Genomic DNA, 27,323 nt, shown 5'->3' on the forward strand with positions numbered 1-27,323 from the left:
GCAACATGACTCCATCCGGCGGTACAACTTACCCGGCCACCCCGCCCTCCACTCTTTAAGAGGAAAGCCACCAGATCCGATGCCAATTGCATGCAGTGGAGAGAGAGAGAGAGAGAGCTGAGCTCCCTTCTTTTCCCTCGGAATTCGCGGTGTTGGACTTCCCGTTCCCTTCCGGCGTGGAAGCTGAGTTCCTGGAGTGGTAAACTCCCCAGTTTTTCTTTCTTTTTTTCAAGAACAATCTCTTTCTTTCTTCTTTCTTTGTTTTTCAATGATAATACCGGAATTAGGGGTTGCTAGAAATCGTAAGGAGTTATTTTTATCGCTCTTCGTTTTTTTTTTTTTTGCTGGATCTCCGGCGATCTTGTTGCTGATCTCGTCTGTTTTTTAACGATCGTTGCATCAGCAACAAAATGGGACTTTGTTCCCGCTTCTCGCTAGATTTGCTCCAGGAAAACAGTATCTTTGTCGGATCGGATCGTTTGCTCCGTGTCCAAGTTCTTGACTCTAGTTTCTAGGGTTATGTTCTCACATGTTCTTGAATATATCTTTGTCAAAAGAAATAGTTTTTTTTTTCTTTCCTTCTGATGGTTTCATTTTTTTCTCTAAGAAAAATTCTTTCCTCCATGTATTTTGGTTGCCCTAATTCTTTTTTTTTTTCGGTTGTTTTTTTGTGTTTGTTGGTTTCCTCTCTTGCTCTAAAAGAAAGATCTGCAAGCAAAAATGTTACTGGAATCGAGATTTGAGCTGTGAATCTCCTTCTTACACCGTTTTATTTGTCACACACTTTCTTTTCCGAACCCTAACCATTCAAATATTCTTTTACTTCAAACTGATGTTTATTACTTGTGGGTTTTTTTTCTTCTCCCGCTGTAGTTGTTTCTGATCAGTTTACCATAATTATTTGCTAGAAATAACACCAAGATTGAGCTTGTGGAGCATTAGTTCAACCTAAAGTTCCCATCTTTTCTTTCTTTCTATATATCTTTTATTTTTTTTGTTGCTTTTAATTTTTCCTGAATACCTTTTGATGTGTGGAAAATAATATGTCAATATGTGAAGGTTTAGGTCATGTTGGTCCCGTTATTTCATTTATGTTTTAGAAAACTTTTTTTTTTCTTCGTTCTTGGCAATCTAGATCAACTTCAGCAGATAGAGGAGAAAGAGAGATCATGGGGAGGGGAAAGATTGAGATCAAGAGGATCGAGAACACCACAAGCCGGCAGGTCACTTTCTGCAAGCGCCGAAATGGACTGCTGAAAAAAGCCTATGAATTGTCCGTCCTTTGTGATGCTGAGGTTGCCCTTATCGTCTTCTCCAGCCGGGGCCGCCTCTATGAGGACGCCAATAACAGGTATGAGGTTATTATGATGTCTTCTCTTCCTAATTTGCTCATCCCTTCTGATATCGAGTTTTATGGCTTTATTTGTTCTATGGCCAAGCCAAATTCTTTTTAAGGTTCTAGCTTGTTAGTGATTGAAGTATTGCTCCTCTTTCATATGCTTCCTTTTCATCCCCGATCCAAATGGATTTTTTATTATTTAAAATCCCCTTTCATATTGTCACATTTAATTCAGCTTTTATTATTAATATTATTATTGTTGTTGTTGTTGTTATTTTGCTTTGGGATCAGCTTGTTGTTAAGATTTTTAATAGGAAGGAATGATCGAGTGATAGAGGAAGAGTTTTTTTTGACTCGTTATCTCCCTTTCTGGTGAAGAGAAGGGCAATTAAAAAGGGTTTGAGATTTGCTTACATTCTTGTGATATGAATTCTATCTCTACACGACTTTCTACTCTAGTATTAGAATAGATGTATTACTCTAAGCCGTTTCTTGGGATGGAAAGAAAGAAACAATGAAGTAAAGCTTATTAATCTGTCTTTACACGTTCTTCTTCTAATAGTATATATGCTCGTTATTTTCTCATAGTCTCTCTTATTCTATGCCACTTTGGCTTCAGACTTACACCGGAAGATTAAGATGGATAATATTATGTCTTGCATCCTTGCAAGGTGTTTGGAGTGAATAGCTTCTCTAGCTGTTGTCTTGGCATAGGATTTCTTTTCCGACGTACCCATGTTTTGTTAAGGAAACTTTGTAGTTGATTCTTCGATTATAACCTTTTCCAAAGGGACTCCACGAAATGACGATATCTCCAGTCGTTTCAATAGACTTCCTGTCATGTTTCTCTAAAAAATTAGACTTCCTATCATGAAAAGCGTAAATTCTAGCCCTCTAACCAATACACGTACGGTATTTATTATGGGTTTACATTTTAAGGTTTTCTTCTTCCCTTCCCTTCCTCTTTGCCTTTGCCTTTCTTGTGTTACACTTTTGGCTTGTCAATCTGCAGTACTTTCTAGCCATCTCTCTCTCTCTCTCTCTCTCCCTCTCTCTCTCTCTCTCTCTCTCTCTCTCGCCCCCTATACATGTAACTAATTCCCTCAAAAGGTCTCCAATTGTTCGAGCACCTCCTGTATTTTTTCAATGGAAAGAGGAGCTCCTAAATGGACTGCATTCTAATGATATGGGAAAATGAGCCAGATATCTGTTCATCAATCATTTAGCGGACAAGGAGCACCCCTCCCTTCATTTATGAGTTATTTATAAGTTGAAGCTTCCTGAAAGCCAATTCGCTTTTCAGTTTTCACTGTTAAAGCAAGTCATAAATTTTTTCTGGTCTTTAAACCTTCTGATATATATGGAGATGGAAACTGTTCTTCTCCCTACGGGATTTCTCTTCTGGTGCTAAGCGGCTCAAACCCATCAACCATGTGTACCTTCCTCTTTTATGGGCGGTTGCTTGTCTTCGGACACCTGTGCAGGGTGAAGATGATCACTTTTGAATGGAGAGCTCATTGTGACTGGTTATGAGATATTTCTTGGGCCCCGTGCCTTCGATGTCATCTCCCACAACTAGGTGTTCATCATAGCTTTTTTTTAGCTTTCTTCCTTACAAATTCCTCTCAGGTTCTTTCTTGCATCTTGTCATGCATTTAGCTTCATTGTCAGCGTTGAGGAAACAAAGGTTGACAGAAGAGGACTAGGAGCCCAATCAAGACTAGATTTACCTGGGCGAAACTGCAGCCTTCTGTGCTCACTCGAAATAGGAACAAGGAAAATGTAGATTTTTTTTTTCCTTTTCGTATGATAACTATAATCTAAGAAAGATTTTAAAACCTCACATGTAATCATCTCATGTTCAACCATTGTGTTGCACCCAAAGAAGTTTCTCTGTGTCATGACGAGCAATACTTTTCCACGTATCTGGCACAATATTGGAATGGATGAAATGATTTAGCGTCTGTATACTAGATTTTACTGTGTACGTAAAGAAGGTAGCTTTACACGGCATGACATTATCTCTGTTCTTCTTTAGTGTCCTCTCTGATAACCGGTTTTATGTACAGGTATACTCTTACAAGCCTTTGGAGAGAATGTGAATGTGTATTTTGGGCAACCAAGTATATTTTACGAAAAAAAATGTTAGAGATTGTCTCGAACTGGTATACCAGCACATTCCTCCAATGTGTTTACATAAAAGAAGCAAAAGTCAGATAAAAATAATAATAAGCGACAAAGATCATGAAAGGACTAAAACATTAGTAGGGTTATAAACTTATAACAATAATAACAACAGGAGCAACAACAATGGTAACAACAATAAAAATAGCAATGCTCAATATAAAAATTATTGTTAACAATTAAAAAAGGAAAATATACTAAAATATTTCATAAACTTTCAAGTGGACGCAAATCAAGGGGCACTAATGCATTCATGAAAGGTTGCTAGCTTTGATCCATGGCTGCAATGTGTGTAGAACAGCATACTAGCTAGAATAGATCAAACACGTTGGTCCAAGATCCAGAGCAAACACAAATTAAATCAAGCAAAAAAGATAATAGGAAAAAATAAAAATAAAAAATAAAAGCCAAAACAATAAGTTTGGCTCCTCTCAATAAAGAAGCATTAAGCATCTCCAAAATACTTTTCCTCACCAAAAAAAATTCTTTCCATTTCTTTACGTAAGTTTCTCATTCTCTCTGTTTATAAAGCCACACTCTCCCTCCAACTATAAAAAAAACATCAGCATCTCCTACTGATAAAGATGTCAATATCTCACTCTAACTAAAAACTTAACCCAAATATATTAAATCTAAGGCTCAACATAACTAAAATAGACCAGTACTAAAAGACAAACTATTCCAACTAGCATTGGAATAAGAAATAAAAATAAACTAGGAATAGAATCTTTGTACGAAAGGACAAGCGATGGACTTCCAACATTGTATACTCTATACCATTTGCATGTTAATGGAAATCTCCTAAATTGCATCTTAAATAAAATTAGCATGCATTTTATGAAGATAACTATGCTATTATTAGGTATCAAAACCTACTTAATATCTCCTAATTAAGATAAAATAGTTGTGTTGGGAATGAGATGGAGAGAAAGCACTTCATCTCTCATTTCTCCTCTCCGATTAATATTTCATTAAAAGGTTAAATTATTGGATCAAGGCCAGTTTGTCATTTATCTTGTTTTAAAGAGTTGGTACCATTTCTCATAGAGAAACAACATTGTTTAAGAACAATAAACCCATGATTAGAGGAAATAAAAGGGATGTTACCGTTATTGGATTAAAATCTTCGATTAGAGGACTTTGTTTGCTATTATAAACCATGATGATAATCAATATGCAATATAGTTTTGGTATGTTCACTACCAGAAAACACGCGTATAGTGACGGAGATTCCCGTCACTATACCGTGTTTCCGGTTACTAATATGGAATTTGTGACCGGAGCTCCCGTCACTGACTTGGTTACAAAAACACGCGTCACTAAATTCTCAGTGATGGCGGCGATTCCCGTCACTAACCTCCGTGACAGAACCGCCGTCACTAAGCCGTTACAAATTCAAGAATTAAATATTTAAGAAATTATGTATTTTCCGTCACTATCCAGTTGCGGAGTTAGTGACGAAGGTAACTTGGTCACTGATTTTGTCACAGAATGCGGTCACAAGTTTGGTCACTAATCTGTCACAACCTTTAGTGACAGATTTAGTCGTCACAGACATGGTCACACATTTTGTCACTACATTTGTCATTAATCCCGTCACTGACCTAGTGATAAGTTTACGGTCACTAATTGGTTACAAACGCGCTGAGCAAAATTAATTTTTATTGACCAAAATCCTGTCACTAAGTTTATGACTGCTCGTCACAATACTTGGTAAACAATTTAGTAACCAAAATTTGGTCACCGATCACAATCTAATAACCTGGTACATTTGGTACATTGATTGGCTCATAATAATAATAATAGTAATATCATTAATAGCAAAGGCATTCAACATTACGCAAAAGTCATTTTAAATGTCATTCAAAATTGGCATCAACATGTCCTGAATCCATCAAAATCAAAGTCTAAAAATATGTCATAAAGATCAACAGAGATTTCATTCCTCCTAAGAATGCAAAGACCTATCATCTAAGGCAAAAACAATTATAATGAAGCATGATCAGCAGAACCAGAATCACCATTACTCCCCCGATCTGCATGCCTTGGTCCAAAGCCAATCTCTTCTCTCATCTTTTGAAGAACCTCCTCTTGCCATTTTTTCTTTTCCTGCTCAAGAATACGTAGAAGGTCTTCATGAGTGTACAGCTCTGGAGCTTGACCTGTAGAGGTGGAAGCAGATGATGATTGCCCAATAATTCCAGTGAGATCCTCTAGGGGACTAAAGCCATAGACATGGCCATCAGTTGGGACACCAGTTGCCTCAAACCACAAGTCATAATCACGTGGAGGAGCATCTGAGGTGGAGGCATCACCATATTTTTTGGAGTATTCAGCTGAATACTTTGCCTGCCAGTTGATTTAAAAGAAGAGAAAAATATTATGGTGGATCAAACAAGAGATAAACATGAGCAAGCTCAATAATATTTATGAATCATAAAAAAATTATACTTACCATGACAGCTTCACTTCTCTTATCTACATATCCTCCCATGCCTTGCTTTGTCTTATGCGTCCGACTAAAAGATTCAACTATTGTTGGCTCCCTACGTAACTTTAATTTCTACAAAAGAGAAAAGAAAAAATTCATTAACATATAATGGGCTAATTTAAGATGATTGAACAATAATATAAAAATTATTATAGAAATCTAATTGAATAAAGATATGTACCAATCGTTCGTCATGATTGACAAATGTGATTGATCCTCCACAGTGTTTAGAGATGCTACCATTCTTCATGGTGTTTCTATTATTTTTGTTGGCTTCTGATTTCTTCTTCCATTTTGGGGAGATCCAAATATCAATTAGCTTATTCCAATTTTCTCTAGAGATCCAATTAGGGGGTTTATCACGGGCTTTATTTAAATCTCCTTTTGCTTCCAGAAGCTTTTGGCTTCTGACCCTCCCTAATGAGGTTGTCAATCGTCGCTGACAATGCTTGTTCCAAACTTGATGCACATGATGCAATTGTCCTGGAAGAATTGTGTGTATCTCCTAACAATATATAGATCGCAAGTAATCAGACTTACTATTTGCTAAGGGCAAAAGTTAATGATAAGAAATATAAATTAATTACATCACCTCAAATTTGTTCCACATTCCAACTTTAGCATGTGTAGGGACCTCCCTCCATGACAACCACGGACCATTGAAAAATTGGCGCATGATAGCAACAGCTTTGTGACTGACCTCATAATCAAGAAACCTGCAATTTAAAAAATATTCATTAGAAAATAAATTAAATACTTTAAATGCAACAAACACATAAATTCAAATTAGTGATATAAGAAAGTGATATTTTCATACATTCCTCTTTTGCACCTAACAATCACTTTTCCATTTGCATCAACAGGGGCTTTAAGGGTTGGTTCTCGGCCATTGCTCTGTCTTGGATCAATTCCAAGTTCATCATTCATCTGATCCTCATTCATTGTATCCTCATGATTTTGCACTGCACCATTCATTTCTTCATCATTTATTTCTTCATTTGCATCCAACTCTTCAATCATGTCCCCATCAGGAATGTAATCATCATCATCATGACATTCCTCGACACGCTCAGGCAACCTAGGAGGTTGAGGAGGAACTTGAGTAGCAGCCAGTATTAAAGCTGCTTTTCCATTACCTATTGCTTTCCCTTTTTTCTTGGCCATAACTGCACAACAATAAAAAGTTATAGTTATTTCACAATGTAAATGTCAACAAATTCAATCAAAGTAAAGAACAATCGGTGGACCTGTTGCTTTCCCTTTGCTCTTTCTCATGTCTGCACAACTATAATTTATAAGTCTAAAATTAGTTATATTAACATTTATAAATATGCATGTTGTATTTTAATCTTCCTCAGCCTCATGCTCCTCTTCCTCAGTTTGTTCATCTTCAAAATCTTCTTCTTCATCCTCAAGATCCTCTTCCATTTGGTTAGTTGTCAACTCAATTTCTGCTGCATCAATATCTTCTGCATCTCTATTAACACCAACCAAAATGTCTGGGTCATCAAGCTCATCTGTCATCGAGATTGGGGTAGGAATCCTGTAGTTTTCTTCTTGATAAAAATCAGAAAAATTTTCTTCTGTCCCACTAGGAAGGAACCTACCTCTAGCTTTTGTCTTAATTACTGTCCACCACAATCTTCGATTCTTCTTCTTACCTGGGTAACCAGTATAGAACACCTGATGTGCTTGTTGAGCTAATACAAACGGATCATTGGTTGGAAGTCTTAGTTTGTAATTGATCTCAACGAGGCCATGTTGAGAATGCACTTTCATACCCTTATCTCTGTCATACCAGTCACATTTGAATAACACTACTTTATTACCAATCCCAAAATAGTCTAACTCGATAATGTCAACCAACATCCCATAATAGTCACTCTCAAAGTCATTGTAACTGCTTCCCTTAATGCACACACCACTGTTGAAGGTTCTTTTATCCTTTCCATATTCTTTGGTGTGAAATCTGTACCCATTCACAAAGTAGCCTTTATAACATTTAACTTTATTTCCAGGGCCATATGATAGGTCCTTTAAGCGCCCATCAACATGATTTTTACTGTCATTAACCTAGCATAATAAAAATAATATCGTAAGAATAAATCAAGTGAAAGTCTAATTTATTATTATATTTATGAATTTACAGCTCACATATGATCTAAACCAAGCCGGAAACTCCATTTCGCGTCGTCTTTTCAAATCAATTTGGCTTATATTTGGACAAGATTGCCGGATATAATCATCAAAATACCTACAAGACAAAAGCTATAATCACATATATTGTACTCCATATGCATTTTTAAGCATGATTATAATTAAGTACTTGTGTAACTTACTTTCCAAAAGGTTGAACCTCCACACAATTAAGAAGAACATATAACTCAGCAGCATTAAACTCCTGAGTAGTCAAATGCCTTGCAGAAGGTTTTTCAAAAGGTCGACCTTGATGAGTAAAAATGGATAGACGATCCACGAGATCAAACTCCCCTTCATCTTCATTACGGGGAACTTGATTTAACCTCGTTTGTATAGAAGGCTCAAAATAATGCGAACAGAAAGTTGATATTTCTTCTATGATGTAAGCCTCGACAATAGAACCTTCAATCGATGCTCGATTCTTTACCTTCTACTTTATATCATGCATAAGCCTATAAATAAGATTAATATGTTAATTTCTCAAATTTAATGGATACAAAGAAACTATATTAATGGATTTACAGAAATTGTTACCTTTCAAAGGGGTACATCCATCTGTACTGCACGGGCCCCCCAACCTTAGCTTCATAAGCTAGATGAACAGGTAAGTGCTCCATTGAGTCAAAAAATGCAGGAGGGAATATCTTCTCAAGTTTGCAGAGAGTTACCACAATATTTTTCTCAAGAACCTCCATATCTTGGACACGCAAAGTTGTGCTGCATAAATCTCTAAAGTAACAGCTTAATTCTGTCAATGCATCCCACACTGGTGCTGGCAATACTTCACGGAATGCAATTGGAAGCAATCTCAGCATGAAAACATGACAATCGTGACTTTTTAACCCGTAAAACTTATAATCATCCAGGTTAACACACTTCGATATGTTTGAAGCATATCCATCAGGCAGTCTTAACCCTTTCACCCACTCGCAGACCTCCATTGCTTGGTCTTTGGACAATACATAGGAAGCTGGAGGCTTAACTAGCTTTCCATTAACAAATTGAATCCTCAACTTAGGACGCTTGCAATACAACTCCAAATCTTGCCTTGCTTTCACATTATCTTTAGTCTTCCCTTTTACATCCATACAAGTGTAAAATATATTGAGAAACACATTCCGAACAATATGCAAGACATCTAAATTATGTCGAATAAGTAGTGTATGCCAATAGGGCAACTCCCAAAATATGCTCCTTTTCACCCAATTATGATCTTTACCGAATCCAGGAATGGTGTGCTTAGGAGCTTTCAAACCAAAAGTTATATTAGGCAAAGCAGAGATCCTATTTTTCAACTCCTCACCAGACAGTCGACGAGGTGGGGGGTCTGTCTCTATTCTACCATTGAAGAAACTATCAACTTGGTATCTGTATGCATGGTCCATGGGCAAGAATTGACGATGGCAGTCAAAAAAAGAAGTCTTCCCACCATGTTGTAGTGTAAATGTTTTTGAGTTCTCCATACAATACGGGCAGGCCAACTTTCCATGCGTACTCCATCCTGAAAGCATGCCATATGCAGGAAAATCATTGATAGTCCATAATAAAACTGCCTTCATTTGAAAATTCTCTTTTCTAAAGATGTCATAAGTGGTGACCCCTACTTCCCATAATATTTTAAGTTCATCAATCAAAGGCCTAAGCAAGACATCAATACTTTTGCCAGGGCTCTTAGGTCCAGAAATGACTAAACTTAGAAAAATGTAGGGTCGTTTCATACATATTGATGGTGGAAGATTGTAAACTGTTACGAAAACTGGCCAACAAGAATAAGGACGAGCTGATTGGCTAAAGGGGTTAAATCCATCCGTACATAACCCAAGTCTAACATTACGAGGCTCGGTAGAAAAGGATGGATGAATGCGGTCAAAGTGCTTCCAAGCCTCCCCACAAGCAGGATGCACCATCTCATCTGAATCACCTCCCTTCACATGCCATGACATGAGTTCAGCCGTTCTGCTTGACATAAAAAGCCTCTGAAGTCTTGGTGTTATTGGAAGATATCGCAACCTTCTATAAGGAACATCTTTTCTTCTACCACCACCATCATTTCTTCTGAGTTTATAACGAGGATGACCACAAATAGTACACTCAATCAAATTCTCTGTTTTCTTATAGAATAGCATATAATTATTCTCACAAACATCAATACTTGTATACTCCAACCCCAACTTCCGAAGCATCTTCTTTGATTGATAGAAATCAGAGGGCAGCTTCTCACTTTCCGGCAACATATTCTTCACTATTTTCATGATTCGATCATAGCAAGATATACTCATATTAAATTCAGACTTGCAATTTAATAATTGACTAATAGCAGATAACTTAGAGTGTTTTTTACACCCTTCCCACAAAGGTACTTCTGCATCTTTCAACAAAGAATAAAAATCTGCAGCATCCTTGTTTGGCTCTTCCTCATGATTAACTTCAAATGCACTTCTCAAATGAAGTTCCTCTTCTGGACCCATAGCTTCCATCACCATGGTTCTATATTGCTGACCATGTTCACAACCAATATCCATTGATGTGGATTATCTAAGGCAAATCACCATGGTTCTATACCACGGTTTGCAAGCCAAATTGTATATCTAAGGCTGATTTGGGCTAAATCGGTTTGCAAGCCAAATTTCATATCAAATTATTTTTTATTTATAAGGCTGATTGGACGGGACTTGCAAGACAAAAATATTTTTGAACTATAAAGCATGGTAAAAAAATTCTATAAAGCAGGAAACTTGCAATAGGGGTGCAAATGGGTCATGGCCGACACCATGAGATTTTAAAATGAGAAGAAGAAATTTGAGTTTTATAGAGAGCGATTGGAATTTGGATTATCGAAGAAATTTGGGCGGAACGGCGGGCACACTTAGTTTCATTTTGGATATTCCTCCTTTTATCTTTTCTTTTAATTTAGGTTTACTCAAAAATAATATTTTTAATATTTTTGGAATTAAAATTAAATTTGGTGACAGAAATTTTTGTCAATAATCTGTTACTGCCAAAAATAATCTTTTAAAAATTTATAAATACTAGGGTTACTATATTTGTGACGGCTGCATTTGTCACTGTCTGGTTGCAATTTTGGTTATCATATTGCTGACAGATACCCCGTCACTATGATGGTCACTAAGGTTTGGCGCCCATCCTACCCGCGCATTCTGTGACCGGTCTGTCACTAAACGGTCACTAAGTTTACACCACGGTGACCAAATTTCTGTCGGTCACTAATCCGTCACAAATAGTAACTGATAACGGTCCGTCACTAATTTTCCGTCACTATACGCGTGTTTTCTGGTAGTGGTTGACTAATACGTTATCATCAAGGGCCAACAAGGATATAACTCAGGAGCACAGGCATACAATTTATCATCGTACATAGATAAATCCAATTTGGGAGATAATTATTAATGTATATGCTTAGATAAGAAAGAAAAAAGTAGGACAAAAAGGAAGGAAAAATGTCGAATGATTTAGAAGTGCATAAATATAATCTAAATTTAAGAAAGAAGAAGTTTTATGTATATCTTGAGGACTAAAAATGGGGAGGAAATTGAAGAAAACTTTGATAAATTAATTATAAGAATTTTCAAACCTTGAACAAGAAATGATGGTGAAGTCGAACGATTAACCTCGATTTGATATAAAAAGCTTGCTTATATTCATTAATGTCATTTTCTGAAAAATTACTACATAATTTTTTTGGGGAGAAAAAATATGTTCTATAAAGTTAGATCTAAAAGTTACATTGGTTTCGTACTTATAATAAATGATAAATGATCTGAATTTAGTTGAAAAGTATTTGGCACGTAATCCTTTGTATGAAAGTATATATTTTAAAGCATACCATTTTTAGAAAGAGTTGGAAATAACTCACTTCCATAACATTAGAACATGTTAAAATATATTTTTCATAGATATTAGTTAAGTTTACATTTATTTTCACTAGATTGTGAAAAAAAAGTATCTATAAAATCCTAAAACAAGTTCAATTAGATATATATTTTCTGTTATTATTACACTTCACCTAATTTGTATTTTTAAAAAAAGAGAATAATATGGTATAATATTTCAAACATGTTCCAAAATTAGAATCCCATTATATTTTTCATAAATTAAAAATATTGAACTTGTCAATACAAAATATGTTCAAAATGATCTAACATATTTTTAAAATTGAAATATCATAGGTTTGAACATTTCTTACTTGTAAACATGTGACTTATGATTAATATTTTTAATAGCATGATATCATATTCTAATTCCATCAAAGATATAGACCCTTTCAAATCAGTCAAACTCAGATATATGTGTTTTAATATGTATTAATCATGATCAACAATTTGACTTCTTAATTTATATGATATATGGTATATTCTCACTTAATGCATCTATAAGAAAATTTAAAATACTTTTATTTTATTTTATATATGTATCAATATTATAAGACTTGATTTTATGGATCCTAGTATAATTAGCTTGTTCTAATATTTTGCATTAGAAGAATCCAATACTATAGGTGAGATACTTGTTTAACTCAAAATTAAACTAAAATCACCCATACATAATCACACAAGGAGAAGGATACTCAAGATACATGGGGATAGTCAAGACATATATAAGAATAACAAATCTTGTTTGTATTTTTTTTTTGGCTCTATAAACTTCTCCTCTTTTCCTTAATTTAGTATATAACTTACATACCAATAAATTAATTTTTATTTGAACCCGATAATCTATTTAATTCTTGATCTTGGAATTCTTTATATTCTCAAATGACTCAACTTGCAATTTGGATATATCAAATACTTATGCAATAGTGTCTATTTGCTGTAGTCCAATATTGGGCAATAGAAGTACTACAATATCAATAAAAATAAATAAGATATTGAAGCATTTTGTATGGTCGATTACAACTATAAAAAGCAACATATAGGGGTTTTCATTTGATTTGTAATTAATTATAACTCTAAAATATCAATATTAATGCACCAGTTTGTGGGACGTCAATATTATAAAGGGATACTAAAAAATTTATAAGAGCACATTGATTAAGAAATAGGCATCAACCATTTGTACACATACTTTTTAATTAATCAAATATATGTTTTCAATTTATGAGAACTTGTATTTCGATATTTATAATTGATAAATGTGCCATTGTTATACACTATTTGTATTTACACTCCGAATAATGCTTATGGGAGGAAAAAATAGAAACTAAAATAAATTTTATTTTTAAACAAAAATAGTTTTATCAATTTTCATTGCCATAAAGAAGATTGAGGATAAAATTAAAAAAGAATAAGACATGTTTGATTATTTTACAGTTACATAATAGTTCATGCTTAATATTGATACACCATTGAGCATGCAAATGAACATATAGTATTTAATTAAGCTTTGATACATATAATTATCGCGGTTTCCTGAACTGAAGAATGTGAACCTTATATAATCAATAGAATAGAACATATACCACTCACTACATGGTATGCTTAAATAGTTTTAAAAATTTTACTCCAACTTTTAATTGCATAGATATCCTTTGCAACTATTTTTCTCTAAATAATGCATTAAATTAAGGAAATAAAAAATATTTGATAATAATTGGAATATACTTACCAATCTTGTAAGAATAATTTCAACTTAAACTCCATTAGTTCAACTTGCATCATGTATCATTTAGTTTATTTCTATTTTTAATCAATTAGAAATTGAAAAGCAAAATTTAATATTAGTAGATTCATTAGATAATGCATGGAATGATTTGGTAAATAGTGCAGTGTACTAAAATAAATCAAGCATTCAAATTACTTATTATACTTTACATATATTATACTACTTCTTTGAGCACATGGTGAAAACCCACCATAATATGTGACTGATAACTAAAATAAATTACATATAAAGTAAAGAAAGGGAGAGAGAAAGAGAAGAAGGGATATAAGACCGCAAGCTTAAGCAACCAATGTGAGCATAACAAATAAAACTCAGCATAAGCAAATATAAATGCAACTTAATAAAAGCCCAAAATACACCCCCTAAGCCTAGACAATGACCAACCCAACCATAACAGCTCCTTGAGTTTGAATTATAAAATTTAAAGTTCTGCAATTGTACTACCTCTACTTTTTAGGCTCTAATTACTTAGATGTCATTACAGACCATTGCATCTTCTCTTCTCCTAATTTGGAGAATTACCACTTTCATGCATTACGGCTCCATTGCCAATCAATGCTCCTCCATGGCATGTCTCTTAATGTCTCGCTCGACTCTACTATATTGCTACTACCATCTACTCCATTGCTCTTTAGCTCAGCATCAAAATTAATGCAGCTCTTTATGGGGCACCTATTGCATCATCTCCTCACTTCATCATCACGGTCTTCACTTGCCATCTCATCCTATGCTTGCCACTATAGTGTCACCTCAACATCCCAACCTCCACTTGTTGCCACTCAATGTCCATACCCATCTTTCATAAAAGCTACTTAGAGAACGATCCTAATAGGTCCCAAAAGACCCTACAACTAAGAATTAACACAAATCAACTCACCTAACAACCATCAACACTCCCTATAAGCAACATAAACACCTTTCCTCAAAACATCAACAACACCCTTAGGCTAGTTAGAAATTATTATTTAGTTTTTTGGCTCTATACAAGTATCCAAAATTTTTCTAATGTACAATGTAGAACCAAACACATGGTCACATGGTCCTTTTATACTCCTATTTAAAGTTTGATCTACTTGCTAGGCTAAGAGTTCTATTCTAATCAAATTGAATCACAAATGCTATAATCAATCCATGGTTAGCTCCAAAAGTTCTCGTGTTGTTGTGCCCCTAGTCTATATAGATTGTAGGCTAAGTCCACTCTGATACCATTTGTGAAACCCAAGATCTTATCCAAAAGAATCTACCAAAAGTTATAATTTGGCTTCCTTATCTCTGTATAAGCATCAAAATTTTAAAATATACAAGAAATGCAAAAATTATGAGCCAAATATAGAATTGATGAATGAAGAATAAAAAAGAATACATATAAGAAATCTAATTTGCATTAGTATAAGTTCATATAGATAGAGTGCCTAATAAAATAAAGATTGTGTCCAGTTATTCAAGATTTATATACTATCTTCCAATTAATTATCATTTTTCCAAAACGTGGTTAAAAAAATATAAAAATTTCTCTTTTAAGCCCACAAACTGCAATACTATGTTTGCTACTTCACTAATCAAGATCTATAAGTGAAATAATTTAAAATTTATACAGTTTAATGAATAATGGAAAATGCAATAACAAATGATTTATTTTCTAAATAGCATAATCAACCTAGATCTTATGATCCAAGGGACTATACAATTCATAATGCATCATGATTCAAGATGAGATCCGGATTGTCTAGGGCCATTTAATCTAGATTATAAGACGCATATCTTGAATGATAAATTTTACCAGGAATCTCTCTTTTTAAATATAAAAGCCAATTGTTTCTTATACAGTTATCATAAAAGGTGGTAATCAAGTGAGACACTATATTTATCAAGGCACTTTCTAAACAATAGCTACATGACACTCTCTAGCACCTAATGTACTATTCTCATTACCTTGCTTTTCTCTTTTTAGATTTCAGTAGGAAGGTTGCATTACCTCCATTTACAACTTAAATTTTTGGATAACATAGCCATATTTGTGAAGTTTCTTTAATGAACATTTATTATATAGTAAGAAGATGTCACTAAACATGATTCATATGATTCTTAATGTCTAAACTAGTGTTCAAGTTTCATTTTTCTAATGTTTAATAAGCAATCATGTCAGCAACCTTAATGAAGTGCTTGAAAATATTCTTTCTTTAATAATTTATGTTTTAAGTTTAAATGTTAGTTCCTTTAACTTCTAATAAGTAATTTTTACTTCAAGACCTCATCAATGTATTTTTAATAATGCTCTCCATGACTCTCAAACATGTTCTTTTAGAATGCAACATGATATATCAATAGGCATGTTTATTGGACAGTTCAGCTTCTCATGAGTAATTTAATGTATAATTTTTACTAAAATGCATATAACTTATCTGGTTTGGCAATTCTTTTGTTCAGCATAAGATCAACAATTGATAGGTACAAGAAGGCATGTGCCAACAGTTCAAACTCAAGTGCCGCCATAGAGATTAATTCTCAAGTAAGAAAGACTTGGCAATTCAATCTAAACTAGTTTTCTCTAAATTACATACATTTTTACCTTATCTTTTTATCAGTTAAAATTCTTCAAGTTCATAATTTTAGGCAAAAAAGCAAGCCAGTGAATTATTTATATAGTTGGTCTTTTTGTTGTTTATTTGTAGGTTTACATGTACCTTGCAATATTTTGTTGATATATTGATTGGACAGATTCTTTTTCTCATTTTCATTGGTTGTTGCTTTCTTTGGACATATTTGAGTTTGGTTGAGAATAGTGGATTAAGGTAGTTTACAACCTTCCTTTGAGGGCTGTAACGGCTGTAAAGTGCTTGATCTACTAAGAGAACAGAGTGATGATACTACTAACTACTAAGATTATGTCAGAGTCAATTTTCTCATGGAAAACATGAATTTGAAGTTGTCACTCCGCATGACGTAAGGGGTGATGAAAAGATTTTCCTTGCAAAGTATAATCACCTTGCATCAACTCCAATACTTTGTGCTAATGAGATAGTGAATTTTAGCAATATCATCCAAGAATGATTCCACTAATACCTTGTTGGTTCAGAACCATATTTGCTTTTCCTCCATTTTTTTTTATTTGGTTTCAATCACATTTTACAATTATGATTTGCAGTAAACATTCATCTGCTATATTTTTCCAGAATTTATTTCAATTTATCTCAATTTTATGTTTTAAAAGAAAGATAGACCTTGGCCAGTAATAGATGTAAATATATTCATGTTAGTCCTAGGAAATCCCTATTATAACCAGAAAACATGGTCGATAATGCATTCTAGTCTATGGTTGAGAACTTCAACCACTTGATTACAATGTCTGAATGTTCAAAAGAATTCAAAAGTTCAATCAGTAAATAGAGATGAGATCATATATATCATCTTTTTATTTTGTCATTTTTGCTAAATGATATCTGTAAAATATATGTTCCTCGGCTCTAAAAGTCTTTGGCTAAGTTCAAATTTTTGAATTCAACTCTTCAAAAAACCAAATATTGTGATGACAACTGATGCCCAGGTAAAATGTAAATATTAGGTAGTTAAGAGTGAAAACTCTCAAATAAAGTGCAGCTTATCTAGGTAGAAGATTAATCACATAGACATACATCAAAGTTTGTCTGCTTCTTATCTGTTTTACAGAAGAATATGTTGAATCTTGGGTGGACAATACTACTAATTAAACAGATCATGTTTCTCTCATACGTTGACTTGACTATTACCATCAAACACTCAGGTTTGTTTATACTTCACAATGCATGGCCAATTCCTTATTTGTTGTTCTTTATTTGGGAATGGCATGACAAGATTTTTTATTGATCGGTTTGCTGACACAAAATTTCATGCAATAAAAAACACAACTTGCAGAAACAACGAATAAGAGTTAAGCAAAAAGACCTAAATGTCACAAGCTAGAAGACAAGACAAGGGATACTGCCTTAATAAGACAGTGCATGCCATAAGTGATAATAATAGCAATAAGAAGAAAGTATGAAAGAATTGGTTTTTTTCTCAAAAGGGTATGAAATACATACAATTTGGGGTATCATTTGTGAAAGAGCAAGTATGTTTTTATCTACATTTAGTCTTAACCCTACATATTTGTTATAGCTGATCCTGCTCCATAACTCACATCAAGTGACATGATATCATTAGCTTAGATTTGCCATTATACTGCCACTTGTTAGAATCCAATGCCCTCAGTTCCAAAATAAACCGCATTTGCAAGTTATTTGAATGAGGTGCAACTCTATTGTTGTGGCATTTTAATGAGCTTTTATGTAATCCGGAATTTTTTTTAAAGTCTATTGTGGTTATCAAATTGTATAGCAAAGGCAAGAAAGTACGTTTGAATGATTTGTTTTTATCGATCATTATCTGCTACTCATGCCATTGTTTGTTTCGTAATTGTGATTACCTGCAAATCATCTTCTCGCATGATACAGCTACGCATTTTTGTTTCTTAATTGTCATTACCAGGAAATGTCTAGAGTTCAGACAGGCCAGACAGGTCCATTTGTCATTTAGACTAATCAAGGACTATGAATTGTGGTCCACCATAAGTATGAGATAGTTATAAGATTCAAAAGGATGGGAAGTAACTCCTTCGTGTTCCCCTTGACAGCTCACAATTCTTCAAATAATAGCTTATATCATTTTTGAATAATCAAGTTTATTACATTTTAGTTTTTTAGAAGAAACGAATGCTATCCATATAAATGGTATTTGCTTTCTATGTATGTCATTGCACTAGTGAGGACAGCTTAAAAAAAAAAAAAAAGAAAAAAGACAGATTTAGAAAATATAGAGCAGAAATCACTTAAAATTTTGTAAGATTCATTTGATCATCTTGAATTTTCTATGGTGATGTGGTTGCAGCAATACTATCAGCAGGAATCAGCAAAGTTGCGCCACCAGATACAGATTTTACAAAACGCAAACAGGTGAACCTCAAACTTACATCAGAAACGATTGTAGGTCTCGAATACAATGTAGCTAAATATGTGGAAAGGTATGCATTTTCTAAGCCTTGATTATGTCTTACCATGATTCCTAATCTACTACCACCTCTAACTTTCAGGCACTTAATGGGTGAGTCTTTGAGCTCTCTGACTGTAAAGGAGCTCAAGCAACTCGAAAACAGACTTGAAAGAGGCATCACACGGATCAGATCGAAGAAGGTAATCTGCATCCATGTTTTCTTCGAACTGAGATCTTGATATTGCCACCAGCACAGTTTGTTGGCTTATCTGAAGTTTATGCTTATTAGTTATAAAACATCATGCCCTACATCAACCAGATTTGTTATCTCAACCCAGCAACTATTCAGCATTGAAAAGGGAAATCATTTTGGTTCACGGGAGGGGGGTAGAACATGTATAAAATATTTGATGGGATCCGAGAATATAGTCAATATAAAATAAGTGTAATTTGTTTTCTGTTCTGCCCTCAACATAGGTACCAAGTATGCATGTACCATTACCTAATAATATGCAACATCAGAATTTTTTGGTCCATCCAGCCCTTTAATTTGATTTCTAAGGAATCTCATTGTTCTTTTTATCATCAGCATGAGCTGCTGTTTGCAGAGATCGAGTATATGCAGAAAAAGGTAATCTTACAAACTTAATCCCTGCAACTTAATTCCAAGTGTTGATTTCTTTCATTCATCTGTCTCCCTCTGAGTGGTTCTTTGTTGTTGAACTGTAGGAAGTAGAACTTCAAAATGACAATATGTACCTCAGAGCTAAGGTATCAATGAGAACAACAAAACTCTCTTCCTTTTGTTAGTCTGATACTTCATTCTGATATAAACAAAAGAAATGCATAATGAAATTAAATTTAGGTGACCAACAATCAAAAAACAGTACTTGCATATCATATTCATAAGATATTTGATATCATCTATCATGTTTTTAGACCTGTATGTGTACTCTAGCACTGAGAGAAAAACAAATGCATTTTCATAAGTTTAAAATGGCTGGCTAACGAAGCAGTAACTTATATCCTAGAAATTCTCTCATTGATCAAACTTTTTTTACATACTGCCGCATTTAACAGTTGAGAATAGTAGGATTTTTTTCCAATAGTTATGACAAAACACTTTGAGTTTATTTGCTTGTCTTCAAGAAATGAATTCAGCTCCACTAGGCGCGGTAATTATGTGGTTCCTCAATAGTGGCCTGTATGACATGGTATAAAAAATAAATGTGATTGTAAACTATATTCATGATGATAGTACAGATATATTGAAGCCTTTGTATGGAGGCTCATTTGAAAATTGTCCTCTCTGAATGAGATCCAGAATGATCGACTGTTTGAAGCAAGAGACAGGACAAGCAATACTTGAACAAGTGACCTAATTACAGCCCAAATTTTGGATTGCCGATTTCTTGATAGATCGATGCACCAACACCCTTCATGGGTGTTAAAATCACCACTTGTCCCAAAAGCTTAAACTGATAGGATGAGATAGATTTATTTATATATTCCATATTTTCTTACACTCTTCCTCACATGTGGGTCGAATTTTCTTTTTGATGGGTGAGACCAACATATAAAATTTTTAATAATGGAGTTAAAAAGTACGGAGACAGAGTTCGAACTCAGGATCTCTGCTCTGATACTATCAGAAAATCACCACTTGCCCTAAAAGCTTAGGCAAATAGAATGAAGTAGATTTATTTATATATTTTATATTTTCTTATAATGGGCAACAATATTGTTTAAATCAAAGTGTTGCATTTGACTTCAAACATGTAACATCTCAACAACCATAAATGAAACCCCCTGAAAGCCAAAATGCCAATTAATTTGTTCTTCACAAAACAAAGGGTCTCTTTTCCTACATGTCCATACCAACACAAACAGTATTTTGGAGGCTTGACAGCTTGCTGCTGACTCTTTGGATTCCTCAAAGAAATGGCTCCTCTCCTCCATCTCGGTCATGAGTCTTTTATATTTTCACTTGTTGATTCAATTGATTCTGTTTCTCTATATTGTATTTAGGTCTGTACAGTCACACACAGTCTCAAAGTAGCAACTTACCATCTATATTCTTATTGCTCACTTTGAATTTTTTGGTGTTCTCAGATAGCAGAGAATGAGCGAGCACAGCAAGCAGGTATTGTGCCAGCAGGGCCTGAGTTTGATACTCTTCCAACATTCGATTCCCGAAACTATTACCATGTCAATTTGTTGGAGGCAGCACAGCACTATTCACAACATCAAGATCAGACAACCCTTCATCTTGGCTACGAAATGAAGGCTGATCCAGCTGCAAAAAATCTACTTTAAGTATGTCTCTTCTTGTTAACGACATGTCCTAATAACACAGGTTACAAGACCCGTACTCATAAATGTCTGTCAGAGGACTTATCTGATTTCTATATTCCTAATATCAATAGACATCTTAATGTGCCTTAAGTTGTCTTGCTTTCAGTATACCTGAAGAACAAAAGCACTTTTGTATATATTCATAGAAATCCTCTCCACCAACCATCATCCATTAATGAGCAGATCAGAGTGGCATGAATACACGACATGTGTATGCAGTATGCACATCCTAGAGCTATAACTGACATGCCAAATGAGAAACCTAAAATGCTGAAAGGAATCTCCACAACAGTGAAGGAATTAGTACTTCTTAGATCATGAAGCTAAAACTAGATCTGCACTCCTCTTAAGGAACAGCTACCCCTCTACTGCTGTGTGTCACCAAAACATTACTGAAGTTGTGAAGTCAAAGCCCTCAAAGTTCTCTTTTGCTATGTTTCTAACCCCAGCTGCAAGCTTTAGATTTTGCTGCTCCTTCAAAGATCATGTGCATGTAAGTAGTTTCTTTCACCACTGTATCTGTCAGATCTTTTGATGCATATAGATGTCGCAGATCACCAAAACCAGATTGTGTGTAAGTCCAGGTTTTCTAATAGTCATGTGATTCTTGCATCCAGTTAGTGCCGTAACAGACCATTGTCACATTCTGAACCCATCACCTGGGTCGACTGCGTCACGCGGCCGCATGAGCTCTAGAGCAGTGCCCTAAAGATCAGGCAAGACCGAAGATGAACAAAAAAATCTAATAACTCCATAATTAATCAATTAGTATAAATAAATAAATCCATTTCCAAATAATCAAACTGGTTCAGTTACAAGATCTTCAAACGTTCATTAGTAATAAAAAAAAATAATCTACTAACTAACTAATAACTCTGATACTCGAACTTCATGTCTAACCCATCCGGAACTATGCATTCTGCGACTCTGAAAAGAAAGGAAAGAGGTGGTGTGAGCTTTATAGCCCAATAAGAATTTTCACACATCCATACCAACACAATAATTTAAGTTTGAAAATAGCAAGAAATTGTAACACGTATCATAAAATCACAAACTAACAATTAAGAATACTCAAATAAATAGTATATATATATATACATCAAATATCAATGAAAATAAAGCCACTCAAAAATGATATATCATACGATATCTCATAATTTTTTAATAGTGTTTTCAATGTTTTTTCATTATATTCCTTTTTAGCTTGATCAGGCTCCAAAATCAATTATCTTTTTAACTTTGAGCCAAATTTTAGTTACGTTTTCTGCCCGTGATAGGGCCATCAATAGGTGTCAAGTTTTCTTGCTTGCTTATAGCCTCCAATTTATTTGACATTACAGCATCCACTCAGTAGAGCAAATACAGTAGTATCATTTTTTATTAAACCACCAGGCTAAGTCCTGTCTTGATTGGAAAATCACCCATGATCTCTTAAATAAAATATAATTAGAAGTCCTAAGATCAACAGAATGGCGCTCGATGCGAAACACCAGAGGCAATCCTGCATTACTAATGGGTTCAAGAGGTGAGGGTTGCCAAATATCCTTTGTTCCCTTTTAGAAGAAATGAGCTTTGGGGCCAAATATATTGACAAGAAGGTAAAAGGATACATCCTCTTAGAAGTAGAGAGGGAGAAAGAAAGAAGAGACTTGTAAGATATCCTTGATGTACATAACGAGGTATATGCCCTGCCCACAACAATGAAACCTTCTCCCGACTATTTCAGATCAGCTGTGTAGATGTTCATTTGCGAAACCATCCTGCACAGTGCAATCATTGTTTTTCTAGCACCTACTTCTGGCATTGGTTTCAAAAGATACTGTATTTGAGAGTTATATGAGATGCCGTTTTTATCAGAAAAAAAAGATACTAAATTTTAGAAATAAATGGGCATCAGCCGACTTGATCCAATTAGACTAATTATTTGCACCATGACTGAAAAAGATACAGTCGAAAGAACAGCCCTGAACCAAATAGCTACAACAATGAGCATGAATTACACGTTGCAGCACAAAAAAAAGACTAGGATGACCAAACTTGTTGGTCGTTGAATCTTTAGGTCGTGGTTTTCAAATTAGAAATCTTGAGAGGATTATAAATCTTTTTATTTTTATTTTTTATTTTTGAGAGGGTGCCAAGGTTTCCGGCCGTTCGGTCAAATGAATGGCGCCTTTTTGAGGGTTGGCGCTGCCTTGCACGTTTCCCACATGAATAGGACATGTGGCGGGCAGCAACACCTTCCTTTTTTTTTATGCGGTAATTCCTTCTCTCTCTTCTAATGGATCGCACGTGCTACTACCTATAAATGCACGATTTACTCCAAGTTAAAAAAAAAAAAATCATTAGGAAAAGATTTCAGCGCACTAACTTCGTGCTTTGAGGTGGACATGCTGCTTCTACATGCACGTTTTGGTCACAAAATGTCGACCAAGGCCAAAAGGTGTCATCATGTTCAACCACAGATTAAAGGTACTAGCAAGCTGGCTTCTCATCAACTTTTGCTAGGGTTAGCAACCAAATCGGATCAGATCGGATATGTGTCGAGTCAGATGCGGATCAGATTAAAAATTTATCAAACCAAATTCAACCTGTCTATTAAACATATTAAAGTTTTATATTTGAATTCGATCTGTTTGTTAAATAGGTAACTCGGCCAGACCTCTATAACCCATTTATTAAACAAGTCAAGTCAGATTAAGCGGGTTAAATAGATTTAAATAGATTAAACAAGTTAAGAGGGTCAGGTTAATATAACATGTTAAGTAGGTTTTAAACAAGTTAAATCGGTCGAGTAACAATCCGACCAAATTATTAAATGGGTCAAAATAGGTTAAACGGATCAAAGGTCTAAATCTAAATCCAACCCATTTAATAATGATCTGTTTATAATCGAAATCCATTTATGTCAAATCCAAACCTCTCAAAGCAGATCGTTCGTGGGTTGAATTGATGGGTGGGATTATAAATTACCACCTTTACCTTTTGCATGCTTTTTATTCTCAAAACTTATCGGTACCTACTTTTTTGCAACCAAAAAAGTGATATCCCATTTCAGATATTTAGCATGCAGTAGATAGTAATTTGGCTCCCCCTTACATGGAATGTAGTGAATAAAAAAAAATGTTATAAAGAGGGAAAAAACGCTCATGAGATGAGAGTGAGACCATATATGGTTTCAACTTTATAATACCAAGATTAATATTTTCTAATCTTCACCTATATATTTCTAATTTAAAATTTATTTGTCACAGACTTTCTTAGATATTATTGTATTACTAATATCATAATATTATTGAATTTTATTATTAAATTATATAAATTTAACTTTGATATTAAATATTATTATCGTATTGAGATTAAAAATAATATATTAATAAATTAAATATTATATTGTATATTATCAGACCTGTTCCATTTTTTAGAGATTTGCTAAGGATTTATCAAACAATTTGTTGGAATCAATTAATTTTTAAAATTATTTGTTACTATTATTTGATTGTTCAAAAAAAAATTATTGCCTTTGATGTTAATTATGCCTTTTGTGGTTTTGTTTATTAACAACATTTAATTGATTTGAAAAAATTAATTTAAATCCTTTTTTAAAAGATTTACTGCAAGATGTTATAGCTATGGTCTGCATTTTTATTGCTTAGTTTACGAAGAATAGTAAATTTTTCTTTGAGTATTTGGTCCACATATATTTTACCCTTAGTATAAATTTAATTTATGAATTATAGGTTTTTCCCCTATCTAAATTAACCTTTTCAGTTTCGGGTCCATATGTTATTCTTTAAGTGGGCTTGTAGTTTCGGGTCCATATGTTGAATAGACTTACTTTAAAAAGTATTCATTATATTTTTCTCTTTATTTGTGTATTGTTAAACAAAAAAAATAATATTTTTAACTTTTTATTTCCTTAAAATTTTTGTTATATTATTTATTATAGGATCAAGTTAATTGAGTAAGTGTTTTTCATATCTTTATGTATTTTTGTTGAATTAGTTACATTTGCAACTTGTTCAATACGATTATAGCTTTTACTTATCAACACATGTTCTTTATTTTTTTCTATTATTTAATTAAATCTCGCTGCATAGCATGGGCTACTCGCTAGTATTCAAAATTGTCATAAGAATAATTAGTATAAACCATGCTTTAAAGGCACATCCACTCCCTAGATAGTGTATATTTAAATTTTTTTATGAAGCTTTCGACTATTCTCCCTATATATCATAAGATCCATATATATCGAAGCTATTATAAACAAATAAAGATTTTGCATCAATGTTTTGGATACACCCTAATCTTATTTCTCAAAAATGCTTTTGCATCAACATATCCAAAAATATCACTATCAAGCATTTATGTAAAGCACTTGCTGCACAAGCAATATTATACTTCTGGAAGTGCAATTAAACCCATTGATTTATCAATTTTTGACCAAATTGTTTATTAATTATTTAAACAAAAAATAATGTTTTATAATGATAAATAATTTTATAGCTACTTAAAAGAGCCATGTTCAATTGCTTAATTATCTGAGTTGCATGTATCTTCCATATACCTTATATCATTCCAAACTTTTTTCATAGGATTTATTTGGACAATTGGGAAACATTTTTTCTTTACTATGAAATTGCATTCCAGACTATTGATAAATTTCGTGTCTTTTTTATTACTAAATATGCATTTTGAATATGCTCATATACTGGTACATAAATCTATTAGTTCTTGATTATCTTGGTTACTATATCTCAAGATAGTGATTAATATGTATTGTATTATTCAGTACTTTTAATCTCATCTTTGCTATGTCCCTATTAGTTTCTTAAGTAGTAAATATCAAATGAAACGATAGCTAATCTCATTTTAATGATATTGTCTCACATTTGAAATTATATCATTGCATATTGCTTGAGATATCTCGATATCTTGATTATTTAAAAACTATTTTCAATCTAAATGAAGATGAATTGGTATGTTGGGTTCTCTTGGCTAGAAATGAAAATTGATTGGGTTGAGGATCTCAATAACATTGGACGAATGATCTAATCCGAATAATGTAAAAACAACACGCAAGTTAGCTTATGTGCATCCATTTGATTTTGTTAAAAATTATTTATCAATATAGCTGAGTTTTATGTATTTATAAAACATTAATATGGGCAAGAGAAATCGAAATACAACTCCTCAAAATTAAAACCAAACTCTAAAATTCTCTCTACACATTAAAATTTCATAGTTTCAATGTAGCTTTTGATAATGTTATAAAAAATACTTGTTTGGATATTTCAATGCATGTTCAAACATGTGGAACCACTTCCATGTTTCAAACGAATAAAGTGCTCAAATCACAGTAGTGTTTTCAACTAATTTAATTAGATGAATAGCCACGTCTAGAAATATTAAAAAAATCAGCTTATATGATTTTTTTTTTTTTTTTTTTTGCTAAGACGGGTGAGTTAGACTACACGAGTACAGACACACCCATTAAAGCCAGAAAACAACGCATCACGAAAAATTCTAGGCAGTTCTTCTTTTCGGATTCACAATGTGCCGTCAGAGTGATGGCCAAATAAGCAACCATCCAGTTTGCAGTGTTACTGATCTTTCTAAAAATGTGCTAGGTCTGAAATACTATCCTGTCCCTCATTATTGGCTAAATATCTCAAAATAAGGAGTGGTCCAACCCAGGCCACTCGAACTCCTGAATTTGCCCTGTCATCCTCCACCATGAAATGACGGAAAAAACAAAAATATGCGACTCCGTGAAAGATGTGAACAAAAGAAAGGGTGGCAGCATACCATTTTGGGCGAGGGACAGCTTCCAATCAATGCCTCTCGTCAATTTGGTATATTTCCATCAGATGGACGGCCGGGATCAATGGATTTCCATCGTCAACAGATCATCAAAGTCTCTTTCATGAGGGGTTCGGGTTGTGTCTTTCGAGCGAAAGAACGATTTCTCTTCTTCCGCTACATCAACCGTTGGATCGCGTAATGGCCGCGTCGAACCATTTTGGGATCTGTGTAAGATATGATCCAACGGATGGAGTCGCGAAAGAAGATCAA

At 33.9% G+C, this 27,323-nt stretch overlaps 2 protein-coding genes across 2 annotated transcripts; one reads left to right on the forward strand and one right to left on the reverse strand.

Annotated features, from left to right (window-relative positions):
• The first annotated feature begins 88 nt into the window (after positions 1–88).
• On the forward strand, positions 89–21,388 carry LOC103706126 (agamous-like MADS-box protein AGL11). Its single transcript, XM_017842517.3, has 8 exons — positions 89–199; positions 1,136–1,351; positions 16,320–16,401; positions 18,795–18,859; positions 18,997–19,096; positions 19,486–19,527; positions 19,626–19,667; positions 21,009–21,388. Exons 2-8 carry the CDS (start codon positions 1,170–1,172, stop codon positions 21,210–21,212), a joined length of 717 nt encoding a protein of 238 aa, XP_017698006.2. The 5' UTR covers positions 89–199; positions 1,136–1,169; the 3' UTR covers positions 21,213–21,388.
• LOC120113275 lies at positions 5,366–7,193 on the reverse strand. Its single transcript, XM_039134300.1, has 5 exons — positions 6,832–7,193; positions 6,607–6,730; positions 6,196–6,519; positions 5,979–6,086; positions 5,366–5,872 (listed from the first exon to the last, which is right to left on the reverse strand). The coding sequence occupies exons 1-5, from the start codon at positions 7,176–7,178 to the stop codon at positions 5,510–5,512; spliced, it is 1,266 nt and encodes a 421-aa protein (XP_038990228.1). The 5' UTR covers positions 7,179–7,193; the 3' UTR covers positions 5,366–5,509.
• Positions 21,389–27,323: the final 5,935 nt, after the last annotated feature.

The sequence above is a fragment of the Phoenix dactylifera genome, chromosome 1 (genome assembly GCF_009389715.1).
Source record: "Phoenix dactylifera cultivar Barhee BC4 chromosome 1, palm_55x_up_171113_PBpolish2nd_filt_p, whole genome shotgun sequence".
Lineage (NCBI taxonomy): Eukaryota > Viridiplantae > Streptophyta > Magnoliopsida > Arecales > Arecaceae > Phoenix > Phoenix dactylifera.

What these genes read in the sequence shown, in the direction of transcription:
- LOC120113275 (XM_039134300.1), bottom strand. Translation starts at nt 7,178, where the DNA reads ATGGCCAAGAAAAAAGGGAAAGCAATAGGTAATGGAAAAGCAGCTTTA. An exon ending in GTTAGGTGCAAAAGAGGAAT is followed by an intron (nt 6,731 to 6,831) that starts GTATGAAAATAT and finishes TTTAAATTGCAG; the next exon opens with GTTTCTTGATTATGAGGTCA. An exon ending in GAATGTGGAACAAATTTGAG is followed by an intron (nt 6,520 to 6,606) that starts GTGATGTAATTA and finishes ATATATTGTTAG; the next exon opens with GAGATACACACAATTCTTCC.
- LOC103706126 (XM_017842517.3), top strand. Translation starts at nt 1,170, where the DNA reads ATGGGGAGGGGAAAGATTGAGATCAAGAGGATCGAGAACACCACAAGC. An exon ending in CCATAGAGATTAATTCTCAA is followed by an intron (nt 16,402 to 18,794) that starts GTAAGAAAGACT and finishes ATGTGGTTGCAG; the next exon opens with CAATACTATCAGCAGGAATC. An exon ending in ATTTTACAAAACGCAAACAG is followed by an intron (nt 18,860 to 18,996) that starts GTGAACCTCAAA and finishes TCTAACTTTCAG; the next exon opens with GCACTTAATGGGTGAGTCTT.